At 43.3% G+C, this 19,726-nt stretch overlaps 1 protein-coding gene across 1 annotated transcript in view; it reads right to left on the bottom strand.

Annotated features, from left to right (window-relative positions):
- Positions 1 to 12,013, bottom strand: part of LOC130182781 (FRAS1-related extracellular matrix protein 2-like) — a 60,545-nt gene extending 48,532 nt beyond the window's left edge. Inside the window, exons 1-2 of the mRNA XM_056397924.1 lie at positions 6,862 to 12,013; positions 3,945 to 4,034 (exon numbers count right to left, since the gene is read on the bottom strand). Coding sequence (XP_056253899.1) covers positions 3,945 to 4,034; positions 6,862 to 11,863 — 5,092 coding nt within the window. The 5' untranslated portion in view covers positions 11,864 to 12,013. The remainder of the gene's footprint in view (positions 1 to 3,944; positions 4,035 to 6,861) is intronic.
- Positions 12,014 to 19,726: the final 7,713 nt, after the last annotated feature.

Consider the following 19,726-nt stretch of genomic DNA (forward strand, 5'->3'; position numbering starts at 1 on the left):
TTAATCGTGAAAATAATTTGCAGTACTGCAAATATTCTGTTTTCGTCTTTCATCGCTAAATGTGCCGTTTCTTTCTGCTGCATTTTAACTCGCTGAATGTCCCACAGCCAGAGAGAAGCCTGGGAAACAAGTTGTGTTCCAGCCCATTACAGTCAACCACAGCGATCGCAGCTGGTCTTAACCTGTGACAGAAGGTGCTTCCTGCTACTCTTCCTCTATGGATGAGCCGGTAATAGAGCCATGTAATTACCAGTGGTAATTACCAGTGGTTGCCTGGGAGCTCTGCCCAGCTTAGATGCCCAGGGCCCTCATTACTCACAATGCTGCCTGAGCTCTTAAATATCAAACACCTCTTTGTGCTGGAGGCCTGACCGCCCCTTAGCCCCCGGCTACCCCTCAGTGCTCTGCTGTGCACGCATGTGTGGGATTGTTTGAGTGAGTGGTGTGTACGAGTGCACATGTATGTGGATAAGTGCTTTAATTTATATACTTATGTGTTTGTATATACATAAATATAGGTGTACCTGCTTACATGTGAATTCACGTATTAGAACTTCCAGCTGTAAACGTGAAGGAGTTGATTTTGGGGGGGTGTTTCTTCCTTGGGAGGAAGACACTGAGAAGGATGCTTCAGACTTTATTGTACCAGCTACTGTGACTCACTGCACTGCTGCCCTTTAACAGTGTGTTAAAAGCTTCCTCTCCCCCTCTCTCTCTCACTCTCTACATATATATATATATATATATATATATATATATATATATATATATATATATATATATATATATATATATATATATATATAATAAATGTTGGCTTTTCTTTGCTAATTCTACATCCGGAACCAGTCTGCAGTAACGCCAACTCTCCTGAGAGGGAAGGAGGCTCAAGTAGATCCAGTAAACTTATGGATTGATAATATAAACTCATGTACTTGAAGTACAGAGTTCCTGTTAAAAGCCTCAGGCCTTTTTATTAAAACCATGACTATTGCCAAGAGCAGAGACGAAAAAGAAAAAAAAAATCTAAGAACTTTAGAGGAGCATGGACAATCAATTAGTCAATGTTTCTCCTTTCATGTGCATAAACACACTGTTATTCTCCTACACATTTGCATTTTTCTTCTGAGTGCATTAGTGCTACAGTATGAAAAGCACGTCTGAAAAATCAGTCTAGGGCCATTAGCACATTTTTATACAGAAAGTGTGCAATACATGGTTTTTCTATTGTGTAATTTGAATAGCACGTTTAATTTTTGGATGTCAGTGATTAAGTCAGAGAGTAATTTTAAACTGAAGGGCAGAACACCATCTAAACATGACTGTTATATCCCACTGAAGAACACGCCCAGCCTTGAGAAGAACAATGAAGAAATAACCTTGAAAAGAGACTCACGACCTCAACGTTTTCATATGACTCTCAATTATACGTAGTCTTGTCGTCCTGTGAGTCTCGGAGAAGCAAAGTGTTATTTCGCTGAGTTAGTGAATGTGAATATGAGGATTTCTCTGCCAAGTCCATTAAATTCAAATACCCCAGTGATGGGAGGCTTACAACGCTCTACATCAGTTGTTCTGTGCGTGCTCCATTTTTAATACAGCACCATCATATTTGATCATAGAGGAAATGAACATACTGAGAGAAATGAGAGAAACTGCTGCGACTTGTTCTGAATGTTTCCTGTACTGAAACACGTGTGTGCTATTACACACACACACACACACACACACACACACACACACACACCTCTTTCTTTTTACTGTGCATCTATGTGAGGACCCCACAAATGGCACAAATAGCTAGTAGCTGCGCATTTGCACATGAAAAGTAAGGTTGTAGCAGAGTTGCAGAAATTTCAATCAATGTGTATTTTGGATATTGTCGTCAGCGGACAAACGGCGACCACAAGTCAATTAGTTAAAAAAATAAATAAGAAAGAAAAACAGAGCAGAATCCAATATGAAATAAACCCATAAACCTGTTATCTGACTGTTTTAACACATGGTTAGTGTGGAGTGGGAGTGTGGGGCTCTGAGTGTGTGGCATTACATTTGAAGTTAAACCCCAACATGAAGTGTTTATGAAGGTATTTATCATGGTCACTTGATTTTTAAAAAATGTTTACTTTTTTTTGTCATTCCTTATGTTTTTTTATGTATTCAATAACTTATACTGCATTGCTTTACAAACCTTTCTATAAATAATGGACAATAAAGGACAAAACATTCTGATAAGACCAGAAATAAGACAAACTTTTGGTGTATGTTTTGGTATTTGCCCGGCATGTCCCACACTGATGTTTGTTCTCTCCCTCTTGTTTTATTCTTATTGCCCGCTGACACAAATACTTTGAATTTGAAAGGCTTTGAAATGTTATTGCTATATAATGATCATTACTGTTCAATAGTAAAATATTTGGTTTTCTTTCCTGAGTTCTTCATAAATCGCAGAAATTTCCTATATGATCCTCCCAGTTGCTGATTGCTTCATTAGCGGCTGCCTTTAGTAGAAGGAAGCTAATTTATGCACACTGCGAGCACACTCTTATAGGACGAAATGTACAAAATTTTAAGTGGCATTTGCATAATTTCAGTCGCAGATGACAGTTATTATATGCATCTCAAGTTCATTATGACAAAAATAGAGAGGAAGATAAATTTGATACTGATTTTACGGATAGAAGAAGAAAGCATGCTGTTATTTGTGCTCATTTGCTCTGTATAAGAGAGTTGTCCTGACCTTCTGTAGCTTGTATTTTCAATACAGGGTTCAAATTCCCTTCTCTGTGCTGACAAAAAAATAACTCGTCCTTGCATCAGGACAGAACATACAGTAATACTGCCTGACACATCCTGCAGTTAAATCCACAAAGTACACAGGCAGCCTCATCAAATCATTGAACTGTGAAAATGACACGAGTTAATCTCAGCGACCACAGAAAGAGTTCTCTTTCTTTATGAAACTTGACTCCTCATCAGTTTCTCCAGCGAGTTAACAAGATGTAGCATCATTTGTAGCGTACAGGTACAGAAGCACGGCCTCTGTTGGCCCCGCGCAGATTCTTCAAATCCCAAATCAAACGAAGTCAGCGCAAATGCATCAGAAGCTCGACAGAGAGGGGGAGGAGGAGGCCTTCGTTTAGCACAATGAATATGAATGAAAACAACGGAAAATGTCGAAAAACAAACTTCACTGAACTGTTTGTGAAATCTGCGGGGGAACTCTTTGAAACAATTAAAAACAGCTGGAATATGATGCTTGACAGCTGACTCGCAGGTGCATCACAATTGTGAGTTGCGAGCTACTGAATGAGTAATGAGTGATTCTCTGAACTGCTGCAGAAAAAGTCAGAGAGGAGAGGGGAGTCGCTAATTCACCCAGAGAGATGAGAATCACACCAGAGCCAGTGACAGGTTTGATCTTCACCTAAGCCAATTTGTATATTTCAAAATTCTGTTTAAGTTAAGGCTGAATGAAAAATCATACTGGAATATTTTTGGCAGACATTGCGATCACGATTTCAGTTGGAATAGTCATTTTTTTGCATTTGATTTTCATTGAAAAAAAAATAATAGAGAAATGATGATGATGGGATTTTTGTTGGGGCTTGTACCAAACAAACAAATAAGCATGTTCCTTTATATGCGGAGAATATGATTTATAGGCCGGGGGAGACTCTGTAGCAGCACAATGCGTCATTAATGGTTATTGTGATACATTTGACCTTTGCAAAAAATTAGAAAAATTGCAGCTCTTGCAAAATGCATTTGGCCATATTGCGATTTCAGTAATACTTCGATTAATTGTTCAGTCCTAGTTGAAATGTCGTTTAGAAACACACTCGGGATATTTCTGCTCGTCCAGTCTAAAGTTTCTCTGGATAAAGCAGCTAAAACCTAAATGCAAACACAAAAGATAAAAAGGTGAAATCTTGAAATCTTACCGTTATCCTCAACAGAGAAGTGGAAGAGATCAGATGTGGCATTTTCTTCATTCCGCAACACGTAGCAGATGTTCAAGTCATTGATATCAGCTGGAACAGAAAAGTAACTTTGGCTTAGTTTCACTTTTTTTTTTTTTTTTTTTCAAAAAACATGCAGGTGTTAAAAAAATCTGAGCTGGACAAAACACAAAAAACTGAAATTTGTGCAAATATGGTAAAACCCTGTCACCTGAAAACCAACAAAAGGAGGACAAACACAAAGATCGCACACAGATGACAAGCAAACAACAACAAATGTTTTGATATAATTAATGACAGAGTGCAAATGAGGGGCCGGCGCGCTCTGCATTTTAAACTGAGGCGTCACACTGTCACATCAATGTGAGATGATGCGCGATTAAAATTCTAAACAACCACGTGGCTCTGACTTAAAGCAAGGTGAAAGCTAAATTAGAAATCGCACATTGAAGAGATTTGCCCTTGCGAAGGTTAAAAAAATATGTATTTACTTATTTATTTATGAAACAATTTGCATTTTAAGATTAAGAAAAAAAAAAACCTCGTAAAGTTTCATGCTGGCTGCAGAAATAGCCTCAAACACACTTTGAAGTTGCATTATGGTTTTATGGCTTGTTCAAACACTCTCTCTGTCAAATAATCGTTCAAAGATGGAAGCTGTCCTGCTTCAGCACCATATCAGCTACAGTAACAGCAGGTCTCAAGTATCACACTGATTCAGTTCCTTATCAGCACTCAGCATGAACAATTTTCTACCAGAGAAAGCGCTCTGAAAGTCATGCATCTGTAATCCAGGACGATAAGGCCACCACCTCAAATCCAAGACAGCTCGAGCAAAAACCAACAGAGAACGTTTAAATCCTGAACCTTCCAGCTCTCTGTGTCAACAGCCCTGAAAACCAGGTGACAGTGGATGTTTTAATGACAGACGAGGGGAAGAATGTTAAAAACAGGATTGCGACAGGGCAAACTGCACTTCCACAGCTGTTTTTTTTTTCACCCCAACTCCTCTGAATTACAGGGCTCTCTCTGCATTTTTTTTTCACCGTTCTCCAGAAACGTCTATTACAGTGCAGAAAAAAAAAATCATCAAGACTGTGAAAGGGCTTGGCCCCTGTGAACCACCTCCTTCAATAATAGATGTCAGAGGAAGCAGGTTCATAAAAGTATAAACCCCTGACTCCTGGCTGGGACACATCTTAAACCTCTTTGGTGGCTTCCTGTCATCGCAGCCTCTCCCCTCCTACTAACGCGGAGGAAAAATGCATGACCGCTTTACATTTTACACTGATTTAAAACAACAATTACGTCACCCTGCTTTCAGATTGCCGCTCATCTTTCCACATAAGCGAGTATTGATCCGCTTGTATGTCGGGGAGGCAACCAGACGAGGATCTTGTCTTGTGTTGTGACGCAGCCTCAAACCCTAGGACCTTGCAAATATAAAGTCAACACCGTGAACCGGGGGCAACACTGTTCATCAAATATTTAAAGAGAAAGCCTCATGGGATGTGCCCTGGAAATAGGATGAGTAAATAAAGAGCGAGGGATTGTCTCTTTCACCTGACTGATTCCTCTGACGAGCCTGTTTGCTCTCGCTCGCTCACTCTCTCACGCCCCCCTTCCTTCATTCTCTATTTCTCTCATGCCACCTACACCCTCCTCCCCGTTTTCTCCTGCCTCCTTTGCACTCTCTTCCACTTTACTTGCTCCCTCTGCCCCTTCTTCTGCCCTTTCTCCTCTCTTCCTCACTGCACTTTTGTTTCATCTGTGGCTTCCCCCCCAAAAAGAGTACAGCCTGCACAGTGGTTGTCAGAAGTGTCTGTCTCCTGCGGACTGAAGAGCTCTTTTGTCCCCTCTGTGCTCTCAGCCGCCGTCTGTTCTTACGCCAGGGCTGTGGCGCGAGCAGGTGGATTTTCTTACTTGTTCGTATAATTGCCTCAGCATGAAATGAAACGCTGCATTGATTGCGTCGTTTTAAAGCTCAATTACTGGCGTTGTTGTCCTGGCGCTGTTCAATACCAATAAAGAGAAATAAACACATGTAAAAGATTTTCACAAATTCACAGTTCAAGCGCCGCATCTCATTCTGTCTGTGTTTGTTGAGAGGTTTTAAGTTTTCTATGCAATTTTTTTTTTTTTTTTTTTTTAAGATGCACAAATTCCAACAAACAGTTTTTCGAATTTGCTCTGCCCTGGCGAAAGCATCAGAATGTGCTGGAACTCAAATGCCATCCTGTCACTAAAAGGTCTGCGCTGACCTTTTCACACCGTCCTCTACTTCTGTCCTGCTTCATTTAACAAACCGCTGTCGAGAACATCAGATGTGAACATTTCCCCAGAGATGCAGAAGTGATAAATTATTCATCTCTAACCATCTACAAGACATTTGCGTGAAACAGCAGCCCCTGACTTTGGTCTGCTAATTATGATTTGATGAGCAGGGCACATCTAAATCAGGCCCCACAAATTAACCATTGAGATTCCCAAGCCCGTCACTCATGGGAATAATTATTTCCACATAAATTAAACTCTTTGGTAGTTGGTGTGAAGAATTAATCAAAACTTGCAGGTTTGCAGGGATTTTTTAACTTTGACAATTTCCTACGGGGTTAAAGTATCATATTACACATTAGCAGATCAAAATGATTTAATACCAAAAAGGATGATTTTTTCATGTCATAATGTAATTTTGCTTACTAATAACAATTTGGAAACTCTTGATATATTATAGAGTGGAATATCATTTCATGTAATTTAGATGCCTAGATAGGATAGATTATATTTTATAATCTCAAGTATTTAGTAAATTAAGTAATTTGATTATGACATCCAGATGCAATATTCATGCAAATGTTAATACATTATAATGTTGATGAAAGTTTTGTGCAGAGCTTACCTTGACTAAATGTGTCGATGGAGTTGTTCCCGTGTCCCAGGTTAATGATGTAACCGTGTTTGGGCTGCGTGGTGACGTGGAACACCAGGGAGCCTGGGCTGCTGTCTCTGTCCTCTGCCCTCAGCACTTTGGAGCTGAGGGGGAACCCCAGGTGACCTGTGGCCAGGATCTTCAAAGCAGGAGCGCCCTTATTCACCACGATCTGTGGGACGCCGTTGTCTATGGCCACGATAGTGATCTTCATGGTTTGAGGGTGCCGGGTCTCAAAGACCGTGTTGGGGAAAACATAGAAGTCAGTGTGTGTGCCGTCGGTGACAGTGAAGGAGAAGGAGTCCTCTGATGATTCTGTGCCATCGTGCTTGTAGCTAATGAGGTTTTCATTTAGGTCTTGTTTTGTGAAGCTGGTGACAGGTGAGGATTGGTTGTAGAGGAGTTTGCCGTGAACAGGAAGCTGAGTGATGGTGAATTTCAGCAGCTTCTCAGCTGTGTCTTGGTCCTCAGCGGTGAGCTCAAATGGTGTAATCAGCTTAATCTGCCCTTCTGTCACAACTAGACTATTTACAGTCACGACCGGTTTCTTATTGTCAACATCCACAATAGAGATTCTGAATGTTCTGAATATGGGATTGTAGCCGTCAGTGACTTCAAACTCAAAACTGTCCATTTTCAACTCGTCGTCGGAGGTGTGGATGTAGTAAACCTTGCTGCCAGCCAGTTGCAGCTGTGTAAAAGACACAATGGGCATCCCGGGAGTGTCTGTACACTCCAAGTGGCCCCTGACAGGGGCCCTTGTGACAGTAAAGACCAAGTTCTCATCAGGGCTGTTGAGGTCAGTGGTGCTGAGGAGATCTGTGGTCAAAGTCACCCTGCCACCTTCTCTCAGAGACACGCCTTTACTGACAACATCAGGGAAGACCATGTCGATGCTGCCGACGGTGATGTAGAAGTAACGATCGATTAGTGGGTTCATCCCATCTGTGACATCAAATTTGACCAAGTCTCGGATGCCCTCCTGCCCATTGTGTGAGTAAACTAGGAGCCCTGCATCGAGCTCACCTTGTGTGAAATTCATTCCTAGCGTGATATTCTCCAGAGACCCGGAGGGAGTTTTCCTCTGCAGGACACCCTGACCAGGCCCAAACCGGATGATATATGTGAGTGTGCTGTCATCTGAATCTAAGTCTGTCGCTTTGAGCGCTTTGCTGTTGATCTCTTTGGTCTCTCCAATTTCCACCTCCAGACCGTCGTTGATGAGCATTCTGGGAGTCTCGTCATCCACAGAGATGATCATAACCATAGCTGTTTTCTGCACAAAGTACTTCCCGTCCGTCAGAATCACATCAAAGCTGTCCTCTGTTGTCTCTGAGTCATCGTGCTCATAAATAATACTCGATGCCTCTCTGATCTGCTCTAAAGTGAAATTAGTCACCAGAACTGAGCCTGTGGGTAGCTGGTTCAAAATGGCACCGTGTTTGGGGGGTTTGGAAATGATGAACGTCAGCTCCTCGGGTGGGATATCGGCATCGGCCCCATTCAGAATCGGAGTGTCGATGACGATGTTCATCCCCTCCATCACGACTATTTCCCTCAAATAAATCTCCGGCTTTTCATCATTTGCCGGGATGATGACAATCGGAAAGAAATGGTTCTCAGAGAAATTGATGCCATCGGAGCACCGAAATGTGAACCTGTCCTCCACCGGCTCTACCCCTTTGTGAATGCTCTGCACATAGTAGACATTCCCCTCCCTGATGTCTCTGATGGTAAAGGCACTGATAGCCGTGCCTGACCTGGACTTTTCTGAGCCTGGGGCTGGTGATATATTTTCCACATAGCCGGCAGTAGGCTGCACAATGATGGTGCAAAGAATATCATCTGTTGGAGTGTCATTATCATCAGCGTCCAAATGCTGAGGGCCGATGGCGTATTTCTCCCCTTCAATGACACTGAATTGAATACCAACTCCGACCTCAGGGGCCTGGCTGTCAACAGGAAGGATAGTGACTCGAACATGAACCCCATTGACCTTATTGCCACCTACTGTCCATTCATCGGACATGTCCGTGAGAGTCAAATTAAAGCCGTCCAGCTGGGAGGCGAGACCTATCTCCCCACTGGTGTGTGCGTACACGACCACGCCGTTAATAATATCAGCCTGTGTGAACCTAGTGGCTGGAACTCCTTTAACCAATATTTCACCCATAACCGGAGGATCCTCCACAATAAAGGTCAGCTGGAGGTCGTCTGTGTCATCATCATGGCCTTGGATGACATTCGTTGTGATTTCTGTGGCTCCGTTTTCCAGCACATCCATGTGAGAACCGATCGTTCCCGCGGGCAGGCTGACGGTTGGAGTTTCATCATCAATGGGCTTTACATTAACTTTGACAGTCACGGTCACAACATGGATCCCATCACTCACATCCAGCTGGAACTCATCGCTCACCGTCTCCTCCCCGTCATGAATATATGATATCTTCCCCTCTGAGATATCCTCAAGTCTGAAAACCCCTTTTTTCTCTAGGTCAGTGAATGCAACCTGGATCTGGCCATGTTTAGGAGGCTGGCTTAAAGCGAAGGTAATCTGTTTACTCTCCGTGTCGAGGTCCGTGGTGTCTAGCTCAGCGATGGTGATGATGTGCATGCCGCGTTCGAGCACAGTAAAGCCAGTGTTTGTAATCTGAGGGGGTTTATTGTTGACGGGCTGGAGGTAGATAGTGAAAGCCCCTTCAACACTATTCCCAGCTGTGTCCTCCACAGTGTAACGAAACTGCACCACGTGGGCTGTGATTCCAAGCTCAACATCCGGGGGACCGTAGGATATTTTATGATGGTTAATCTGAGCTTGTGTGAACTCTGTGACCTCGGTGTCCGGGCTGTCTGTCAGAACCAAAGAGCCGAACATGGCTGGGTTATTTTCATCTGTATCTGTCGGGGGCTGAATAACGGTGTACTTGAGGTCACGGTCCTCGGAGTCCAAATCAGTGTAGCGCAAAACTTCTTTGTTAAACTGAGTGAGCTTGTACTCCTGAACTGTCATTTGCAGGGTGGTGCCGGGGAACAGCTCAGGGGGTACGTCATCGATGGGCAAAACCCGGATTATAAACGCGCTCTCTCCTGACTCGTTAGGGGGGTCATTGTCGTCCTGAACTGTGAACACAAACTGATCCATGACGGTGTCTGTGTTGTGAGGGCCTGTGTGCTTGTAAAACAGCTTCCCATCAGTGATATCTTTCTGAAGCCACTCTGTCACCTCCTTCTCGTACACTTCGTCTTCAGCGTTGAACTTCCAAGAGGAGGGGTCCTCAGGGGCGTCCGACTGCCTCAGGAGCACCACGCCGATTGTGGAGAAGGGGGGGACGATGGTGAATTTGATAGTTGAGTCTTCAGAGTCGATGTCAGCAGCACTGAGCATGAGGGGAGATATGGGCATCATCTGCTTTTTGAAAAGCACCAGGCCAGTGTTGGCATTGATAATCGGAGGCTCGTCATCAGTGGGGACGATTGTGATCGGAAAAAGGAATTCTACTTCGTTCTTCCCATCCGTCATCTTGAACACAATGTTGTCGCTGTACGTGTCACTCCCATCGTGCTGGTACACAACAACCCCTGTGGTGAGGTCGGCAGGCGTGAAGAATTTCCTTTGAGAGCCCAGCACCATGAGGTCCCCGTGGCGCAGCCCATCCATCACCGCGATGGCGACCATGTCCAGGTTGTCTTCATCGCTGATCTCCAGGTTGTGGGTGCTGAAGAGGGGCCGGGACTGGCCCTCGTACAGCAGCTGACCCGTGTTGCGCGTCACAACTGGGGCCAGGGAATTCATCGGCTTCACGACTATCATGAAAGCGAAGGGGTCTGAGACGGCCCCGTCTGTGTCCACCACCTCGAACTCCAGCTGGAAAATCCTCTCAGTGTCTGAGTCCAGGGAGGGAGGCTTGTAAGCTATTTTCAGATCACGCAGGTCTCTCTGGTAAAAGGACGTGATGGGGAGGTTTCTGTCATCAGTGCTGACTATGTAGCCCTCCTCATAAGATAGGGGAGAGGTGATGTTGAAAATAAGCTCGTCTGGGTCTGACTCTGCATCCTCTGCAGCCAGCATATCAGGGGTGAGGGCCGTCATGACAAACTGGCTGATCTCCATCATCATCATGGACACAAAGCTGGGTTTGGGGCGAGTGTTTTCCTCTCCCTCTCTGATGCGAATCATGAGATGGAAATACTCCTGCTTCACTAGGTTGCCTTCTTTATCATGCAGCTCCACCACCATGGGAACATAATCCCTGTTGGGGGACTTGCGGTCAAACGTGTGCTCGTAGCGGATGTCTGCCTGTGTGAATTCATCACAGTCCATCACGTTGGAAAGTTTACCCCCATCAATAAGTCTTCCATATCTGGGCAGAGTGCTGCCACCAGACAGAGCTGCCACCTCACATTTATGAGCGTCTCTATCATAGGTAAACTCTAAAATCTTCTTATCAATAGGATTACTGAGCCCCTTCAGGTTATCAACAGTGAGAGGCATGTTTTTGGTGAGTAACTCTAGCTGCGTGAAAACAACTTCCACCTCCATCATGAACGGGATAATGACGGTTTCGGTTTGAGCGTCATACCTGAGCTGCAGCCGCACTCTGTCTTTAGCCGGACTCCTGGAGCCGTAGTGGGAGTACGTCACATCATTGGGGCCGAAATCACACGGAAACTTTTTGGGAGAGAGGTGCCCGGGTCTCTGTGAGAGCGGGTCGTTATCCAGGACGGTGATGCTGCATCGATCCCCCGGCTGAGTCTGAATCACCAAATCATTGATGGGATCGATGAAGACCGATCTCCCGAAAGGCACGCGTATTCCGTTGTTGGCCACCAGGATTGCATCTTCTGACAGTTCAGATCTGAGAGCGTAAAATAATCCAGAGCTGTCAGGCTGCGCGGAAACAAAACCTGTTACTGAGAAACACAGGAGAAGTCTATAGAACAACATCTCGGCAGCGGAGGTGATCCAAAGCATCCGAGAAAAAAAACAAAAAAAAAAACAGTCACTCTGCCGAGGTGATGCTGAAAAATCCCGCGCTCTTTCTCAGGTTGAAAAAAGGAAAAAAAATCCCCAAAGTGTTGGGAGAGTCAGCTGGGATGTCTACACGGCGACACCCGTGCATCTGTCCGCCCGGACCCTCGACATACTCAGCGAGAATAGCGCGCAGGAGTTTTTAACTTCAGACACTTGAGAGGCTGCGTAAACGTGCTGCCGCCCACCTCCGCACACATTGGAGGGAGTTTAGGGCTTGGTGCCTCAGCCTGGTCGGCGATAGGCGGCCCGGCTGACACTCACAGGTGGAGGGGGGAGTGAGGGGGGTGGGGCGAGGCTTAGAGGATGATCTGAATTACACAAAATGTGATTCATTTAGTTCAATTACTGAGGCTGCGGGGAAACATAAGCGAACGGAACACAGAAGTCTGCAAGGAGCACGGATTTGAAAACAGTCGCTCAAGTCGAAGGTGATGGTGAGAAATCATCAACTCAGTCTCTCTCCGAGGTATAATAAGGGCGTTCCGAGGCTTATTTAAATACGACATAAGACATAAGATCATATGATCATGTCTCCTGTGAAGACACACACTGATGGATTTGGGAGAAAGGAAAAGAGAAAGTTGAATCTCTCCACTAACTTTTTTACATCACTGCTTTGATGATAAATACTAGTTTGACTTAGTTGAAAATTTAATGAATAATTTAAATGATTTATGCCCTATTGCAGACTATATATATATATATATATATATATATATGTGTGTCCCTGCGTTCATGTTTACTACTCCAGAAAATGAAGCTTGGTAGTGTCCTCTCTCTCTCTCTGTCTCTCTACTAAACTATTTCCTGTGTCTTCTGTCAGACTGTTGAATGAAGTTAAAAAAAAAAAAAAGGAAGTTCATATTAACATGTCCAGAAACTACAGGTGATTTTACACATGATGGTACTCCCTGAGTATAAGACTTTAAAAACTCTAACATTAGCTCCAAAAACAGGGAGTGCTATGGGTAAAGAAAAGAGAAGAAAAAAGGGAAGGGGATCAGCTCCTATCCAAAGCATGGCCTCCATACTTGAGAGATGAGATGTGACACTGACGGGATAAACTTTCACAAGCCTTTTGGCATTATCCCCCTAAAGGAACACTGTCAGTAACAATCCTCTCTAATGCTCCTCCTCATTTACTCTAACTTCACACCTCCTGGAAAAAAAAACAAAAGCTAAAGTGTTATCAATAGGTTGATGAAAGTGAAAGTTTGGGGGGAATTATTTCTTATTCATGTATGCATTCATCCATTTTTATTATTTTTATTTTTTGTATTATGTCGTGAATAAGCAGTTGGACGTGGGCCTCTGAAACGTGTCGACCTTCCCTCAAGCAAGAAAAAGAAAACAGTGAAAAGCTCTCGTAGCCCAGTCGGCTGGAGACAGAATGACCCTGTCCTTGTCAGTTTGGATCTGTAAACTTAAGTGCAAAAAAGAAAAATGAGAATCTGAAATATTGCCCATAAGCAGCAGTATGGTGATGTGAAATACACATTCAGTTGTCAGGGATCCACAAATAAATAAATAAATAAAATTCTGCAAATTGTTTCTTAAGACTGGAGAAAATCTATCCGGGCCGACCTTCGTGCTCCGAGGGAGGGATTTGTACAGCAAGTTGAAACATCTGTCACGCTAAGTCATGAGAGAATAAACTCACTCGCTCTGCAGGGAGACGTTTTGATGTGATCCGTTCTCTGCCATTTAAAATTTTTTGCTGAATACTTTTTTTATTTGATATTTAGCGTTTATGTGGAGAGAAGGATTTTGCAGTGGCTTTGGCAACAGTCCCGGGCAAATGAAAAGCTTGGCTGCCATTAATCAAATATAAGTCAGTTAGAAGAAGTTTGTGCAAAAAAAAAAAAAAGTTTTTACAATGACTGAGAAACATTCCCTGCACCTCTCAGGAACTTAGAGACGTTCTTCAGTGAGGGACGGAGCGTCAGCAACGGGAGCATGTAACAATTCACAACGCCGTTATGACTCAGATTCACATAGACGCTGTAATCTAATTGAAGGATTTTTTCTCATCGCTATGAAACTGGCTACAAGTTTCAGACATGAATATCTTAGAAGCTCTTCTTGCAAACCTGGCAGCCTGGAGTTTAAAAAAAAAAAAAATCTGCATACATAAGCCTGAACCTTAGAAGCACTGCTTGTCACTACATTTTGTTTCTCAGCTCTCCACCACCCACGTTTAAAATGCCAGGTGATTAGAGGGTTTCGGTGCCTTGTCATTTCAAAGTACACGGCACCCCGAGCTTTTCCAGCTGTCGTACTCTTTATATGTGGCAGAACATTCTTCCTGTGCATTTACATGACAGACACCACTCAGATACATGCATGTCGGATCGGTTCTGTGATAAGTCAGCACAATTAGACAGATTATACCGAATGATAAAGTCTGACGGGAGACAGAGGGAGTGACGAGAGAACAAAGGAGGGATTTAAGAATTATTATTCTTAAAACTGACTAAATTAGAGACCAGTGAGCATTTTCACCTGGAACTTCAAGCAGTTTGTTCCCCACAATATTACTTTCCATAGAAAACATACAAAGGCGTCCATAAGACAGCATGATGAGCACCTGTTTATAAGGGAGGCTTATTATTTCAACTCCCTGGATATGTAGAGTTTCAAAAACATATTTTCTGTTCCCATCTGACTAATTAGCTGCAGAAACTGCAGCTCATCCCTCGCCGTTCGTCTCTATCACCTACCAAGCACTTTGAAACTTTTGGAAAGTCCAGCCTAGAGATTTATGACATATTAATACAGTATGGGATGTTGGGTTTCCTTCTTGCACAGCAGCTGCTCTGCTGCGATAAGGCCACACGTGGAGATTCTGGGGTTTGAGCCTACATGGGAGTGTGAACAATACAAAACCGTCACGTAATGAGGCAGTATACGAGGGTGAGGAACCCATCGTATTGGTGCATTTGCATAAAATGTTGGCGTGCACGCCACGGAAATGACAAAAAACATTACCTACTTATCATAAAAGCTCATTTATTTGACTTTTTTTTTTTTTGATGAGCTGGATCCACATTCAACATTAAAAACCAAATTAATATTCACCAATGTTGCACACATTTTTATTCAGTAGCAGGAGCACACATCTTTTGTTTTACTCTTGTTGGGCAATTTGAAAATTACTGAGGATTAGTATTGTTTTGACTTGTAAATGTATGGAGCAAATGACTTTATCTTGTTACCAGGAGGTAGAACCATTAAAAAAAAAAAAAGCCACCATAAAGCCCTAAAATAACTGCTGAGAAAAACAATGCAGATTCACACTGCAAAGGCTGAGCCCCGGTACTAAACCGAGGAAACTTGAAGACACACACACAAACACACACACACACACACACACACACACACACACACACACACACACCGCCCACACACCTCAGGCTCTGTCCCACCAGAATCAAGAAGTAGGAGTTTTAATCTGTGATGCTGTGACGGAGCTGAGTGTTGCAGTGGAAGAGCGCAGGGTTTTATTTAAAGTCATTTTAGGAGAGCACCACTCCCGGTCACATTTTAATACACATTAAATAAATGACCCATAACCCAAAAGAATTATTCATACAGTGGATATATTCAAGGGACAGAGAAGAATCTCCTATGCATACACAGAGTGGAGATAAAACAAGTATAATATTCGATTGCTTGCACTTTACTTGAGTGTTATCATCTTATGCTACATTGCACTTCTTCTTCACTGCATTTCAGATGGAAATGGAAATGGCTTCTTCCTTTTTTTTTTTACTCTGCTGTATCTTAAAAGCTTTGGTTACTTTGCACTTTGCACAGTTGTACAACTGTAGTTGGTTCAAATCAGTCTCCACTCAACCAGAAATTGCTCTGTACATATCAATTCATCATAATCCAGTAATGAAATGTAGCTCTTGTAGAAGGGGGCCATTTAGCTTAACAAGCACCTTTGTTTTTGATCACACAGCTGTTGCCCAAATGCTTTCAGCACTCAACATCAATGAAAGGAGCGGGCCTCCTGTCACTCACTGCTGCATCCTCACCACATCTCCATAACTACGGAGAACCTGTTGCTTCTTGAGGAAGCCCACACATGAAAGCAACGGCTGGACATGCAAAACCACTGATTTTTTTTTTTTTTACCTCAGCCTGCAATTACAGTTTGTCCAGGTCAGCTGAAAGTGTTATGGGAACCCCCATAACCCCTCACTCCCCCTCCTTGCACACACACACACATTCACACAATGACATACAAACACATCCAGATTCACATCTGGTCCGTCTTTGTTCCCATATTACAGTCGTGAAACTGCAGGCATTCAGGGGACACACCAGGCATCCCAGCGCCGCCGCCACTCTGTAATCATCGACACAATGACCATGTGAGTTTACACTAAGTGCCGTTCTGGTAAACGTTTACCGTCTGGCGAAACTGCCGGTTTGTTCCTGCGTCTCACGCGCTCATTTACATGATTTACAGATGACACAATGCTCCTGTAGGCGTTTGACTTTCAGTCAGAGGAACAAGATTATTATCATTAATTAGAGCAGAATTAGGTAAATATCTGTTGTATCTGTGAATCTGTTTCTAGATGAATTGCCCGAAAAACTGCGAGGAAAAAAAGTCTTTCAATGACATTCGGGACTTTTAATGAGCCACTTTCTGGCTTTTTGAAAAACAGTACTTCTACCAGCTACTGCAGCTTTCCCCACGTTGATATATTCACTGATGCGTCTTGAACCTTACATGTATAATAGCCTCTATACTGAGCTGTTAGGCTTTAATGACTTGTTTACAGCTCGTGTGTGAAATGATTTCCAGCTGGTTGGCTTTGTGACATGCCTCCACCCCCCCGCAGAGCATATTCTCTCTATTTCATGCCATTTCACAGAGGTGATGAGTCTAATAAGGGACAAGCCTGCCACACTCCATCACGCATCAGACAGAGCACTCGGCCCTCAGCCCTGCAGGCAGCGTCAATTTGCAGTGGCTGTTGGTCATCTCTTGTGGCTTCTTGCGGACGAACCTTTGTTAGAGCACTTTTACAGCATCTTCTTGTTGCTGTGAATTGTAAGAACGGACCAAAGACGAATATAAGAAGAGAAGAAGGATGAGAAAGGAAGAAGAGAAGACTCCGGAGACTACAATCAAAAGATTCCCGTAGTGAGAGAGGAAGAAAAGAAATGCCTCCACTAAATATGGCAAATCAATCATTAAAATGCTGCCATGATTTACACCTTAATAATCAGGGAAAGTAATGGTGTTATTTTTTAATAGACTACTGCTCTCTGGTGGTGAAGAGCGGCAGCAGCACGAAGCAGGATTCAGCTCACAGATCGGGTCCTACAGGTGCCTGACATTGATCAAGTCGCACTGGCAGCAACGCAGCAATGTGTTCAGCAGAATCAGAACTTAAAAATATCCTTTTCTAATGTTTTCAGGCATCCCAGTGTTGTGTTACACCGAATTATTTCCACAGATCATAACATGGATATTAAAGTTCTTTGCTGGCTCCAGGCTGCGAGTGTTGAGCAGAATCAGAGGGTATAGTAAGTTAGGGTGTTAAGAAAGTTATAGCAGCACATCAAAGGCCTCAGACGATACACACACAAACAGAAACATGCACACACACACACACAAAAAAAATCCATGTTTAATTTGCAAGTTTACTCCAGTGAGGGTTTTCCGCACTGACATTTGACATTACAGACATCTTTCTGCTCTCGAAAATATACTCCACAGAAAAGGCAGCACTGTTAAAGACAGTCATTAAAAGAGAAGAGAGAGAGAGTGCGAGCGCCTAATAACAAAGTTTCAACTGTCACAGCTGAACTCTGAGTCAGACCAGACAGTGCAGCTGGTTTGAAGGTTAACAGCATTCTGTATGACAGCCTTTCCCTTTACTCCAGCTCTGCTCTTTTCCCTTTGTTCCACTGAGTTGTTCTTTGTCCACTAACACTTGCTGTACACACACGCACACACACACACACATACACTCTCTGACATTTATTATCAGTGCACCAGTGAGATCTCCATTACAAGGAAGACTGCTTTTATCTTATCAGCAGTCGCCTCAGAGTTCACTGTGAGTGCGCCACAAACAGACTCTCACCTGTGTGAAAGCTGCACCACTCGTGGTGGCAGAGTGAAAAGGAGTAAAGGAGCTTTTAATACAAAGAGAAAACAGCAGAAAGATGGCATCAATAAAAGGTGACGTCTGCACTGTACAATCCCGCTTAAAAGCTGCTCTAAAAATATGTTTTCATTTGATATAGATCGAATCTGTTGAGCCTCCCGTGGACATCTAACAAGTCTACGCTCAGAAAAACAAGAAGCACAAGACACGGTGGTCGGTGGTCAGCGGTCCGCCCCACCTAATGGACAGCTATCTCAGCTTCCTACCTCTAACCTCAGACTCTTAATGAGAGAAAGGTTAGCACCCCCCCACAGAGAGACTATAAGAAAACAAGGGATGATGATGAAGGTAAGCAGGATTTAGCCAATCAACAATGAAAAAGGACAAAACTTTAAACTTAATGTTAAAAGATAAGCCCAAACTACAATGCTAAATCCTACAATTCCCATAATGCAGCTAAATAAATGCCTTTCATTACACCCTCCTCCCTACCTCCCGAATACCAATTTCTTTCAAACCCCACACCTCCAGTTTGCAATGCAGGCTTCCTGTTAAAAATTCAAGACTCAAGCCCAAGCCAAGATAATCCCGATGACACCATTTCCTCAGACTTTAGAGAGTTCCCTCCAGAGCCACAGAGCACATTACACAACTGCTGTCACATGCTGAATAATACTCTTTGTAAAACTTAATTTCATGAGTGAAATTGGCACAGTGCGCCTGTAAGTGACCCAGTCAGTGCTGCTAAATGCTTGCAATAAAAAAATAAAGTTTTCAGAGAATAATTTGGCTCCCACTGGACGAACACATATTCAGTCCTTAGATAAGATGTTCTGCCTAAAATATTTATATATATACAGAGCCTAGTATTTTAATTAGGATTAAATTAGGACTCATGATGACTAAGTATTATCATTATCATCATTACTTGTTGATATTGTTTTTGTTTTAGTAGTATTTAGTATTTCAGTTTTATTTCAGTTCTAACATGCTGATGTTTACCATCATAGTTCAGCATGCTAACATTTGCTAACAAGCAGTAAACGCAGAGCACAGCTGAAGCTGATGGAAATGTTAAACAGTGTGAAACAGTTTCACCCTGGTGTCGCTGGATTGAATCTCAGAGGACCAGCAGAGCGGTTAGCGTTGATCCTGAGGGCAGCATGAACGTGCAGCAAACGTCACGCCAAGAGACTGTCAAGACATTTCAATATAACCACAACCATGCTGGTGGTGGAGGGCAACTCATTGGGATTCATCGTCATGGTAACCATGGATATCTGCACTAAACCTCCCCTCCTTCCGATCAATACTTGTCGAGACTTTTCACTAAAAACAAAAGTGTAAATTTGATGTTTTTGCCAGAGGAAAATGTCAGGGGATCACCAGAGTCAGTAGGATTCATAGTTCGGGAACCATGAAGGTCCGATCCATCCCACAGCTGCTGGGATATTTCAGTGTGGACTAAAGTGGTGGACCGACAGAGCGACATTGCCATCCACTGAGCTGTGCTGCTGGCGCGCCTAAAAAGAGCAAAACAAGGCAGGGATAGAAAGTGTGGAGCTGTAAAGTACATCTCCACACACACACACACATGCAGCATGAGCCGTTGTTGGAAAGACTTTGCTGTCTCTGTTTTGACCAAGCTCGGATATGGATATACCCACAA

This window comes from Seriola aureovittata, chromosome 15, assembly GCF_021018895.1.
Source record: "Seriola aureovittata isolate HTS-2021-v1 ecotype China chromosome 15, ASM2101889v1, whole genome shotgun sequence".
Taxonomy (NCBI): Eukaryota; Metazoa; Chordata; class Actinopteri; order Carangiformes; family Carangidae; genus Seriola; species Seriola aureovittata.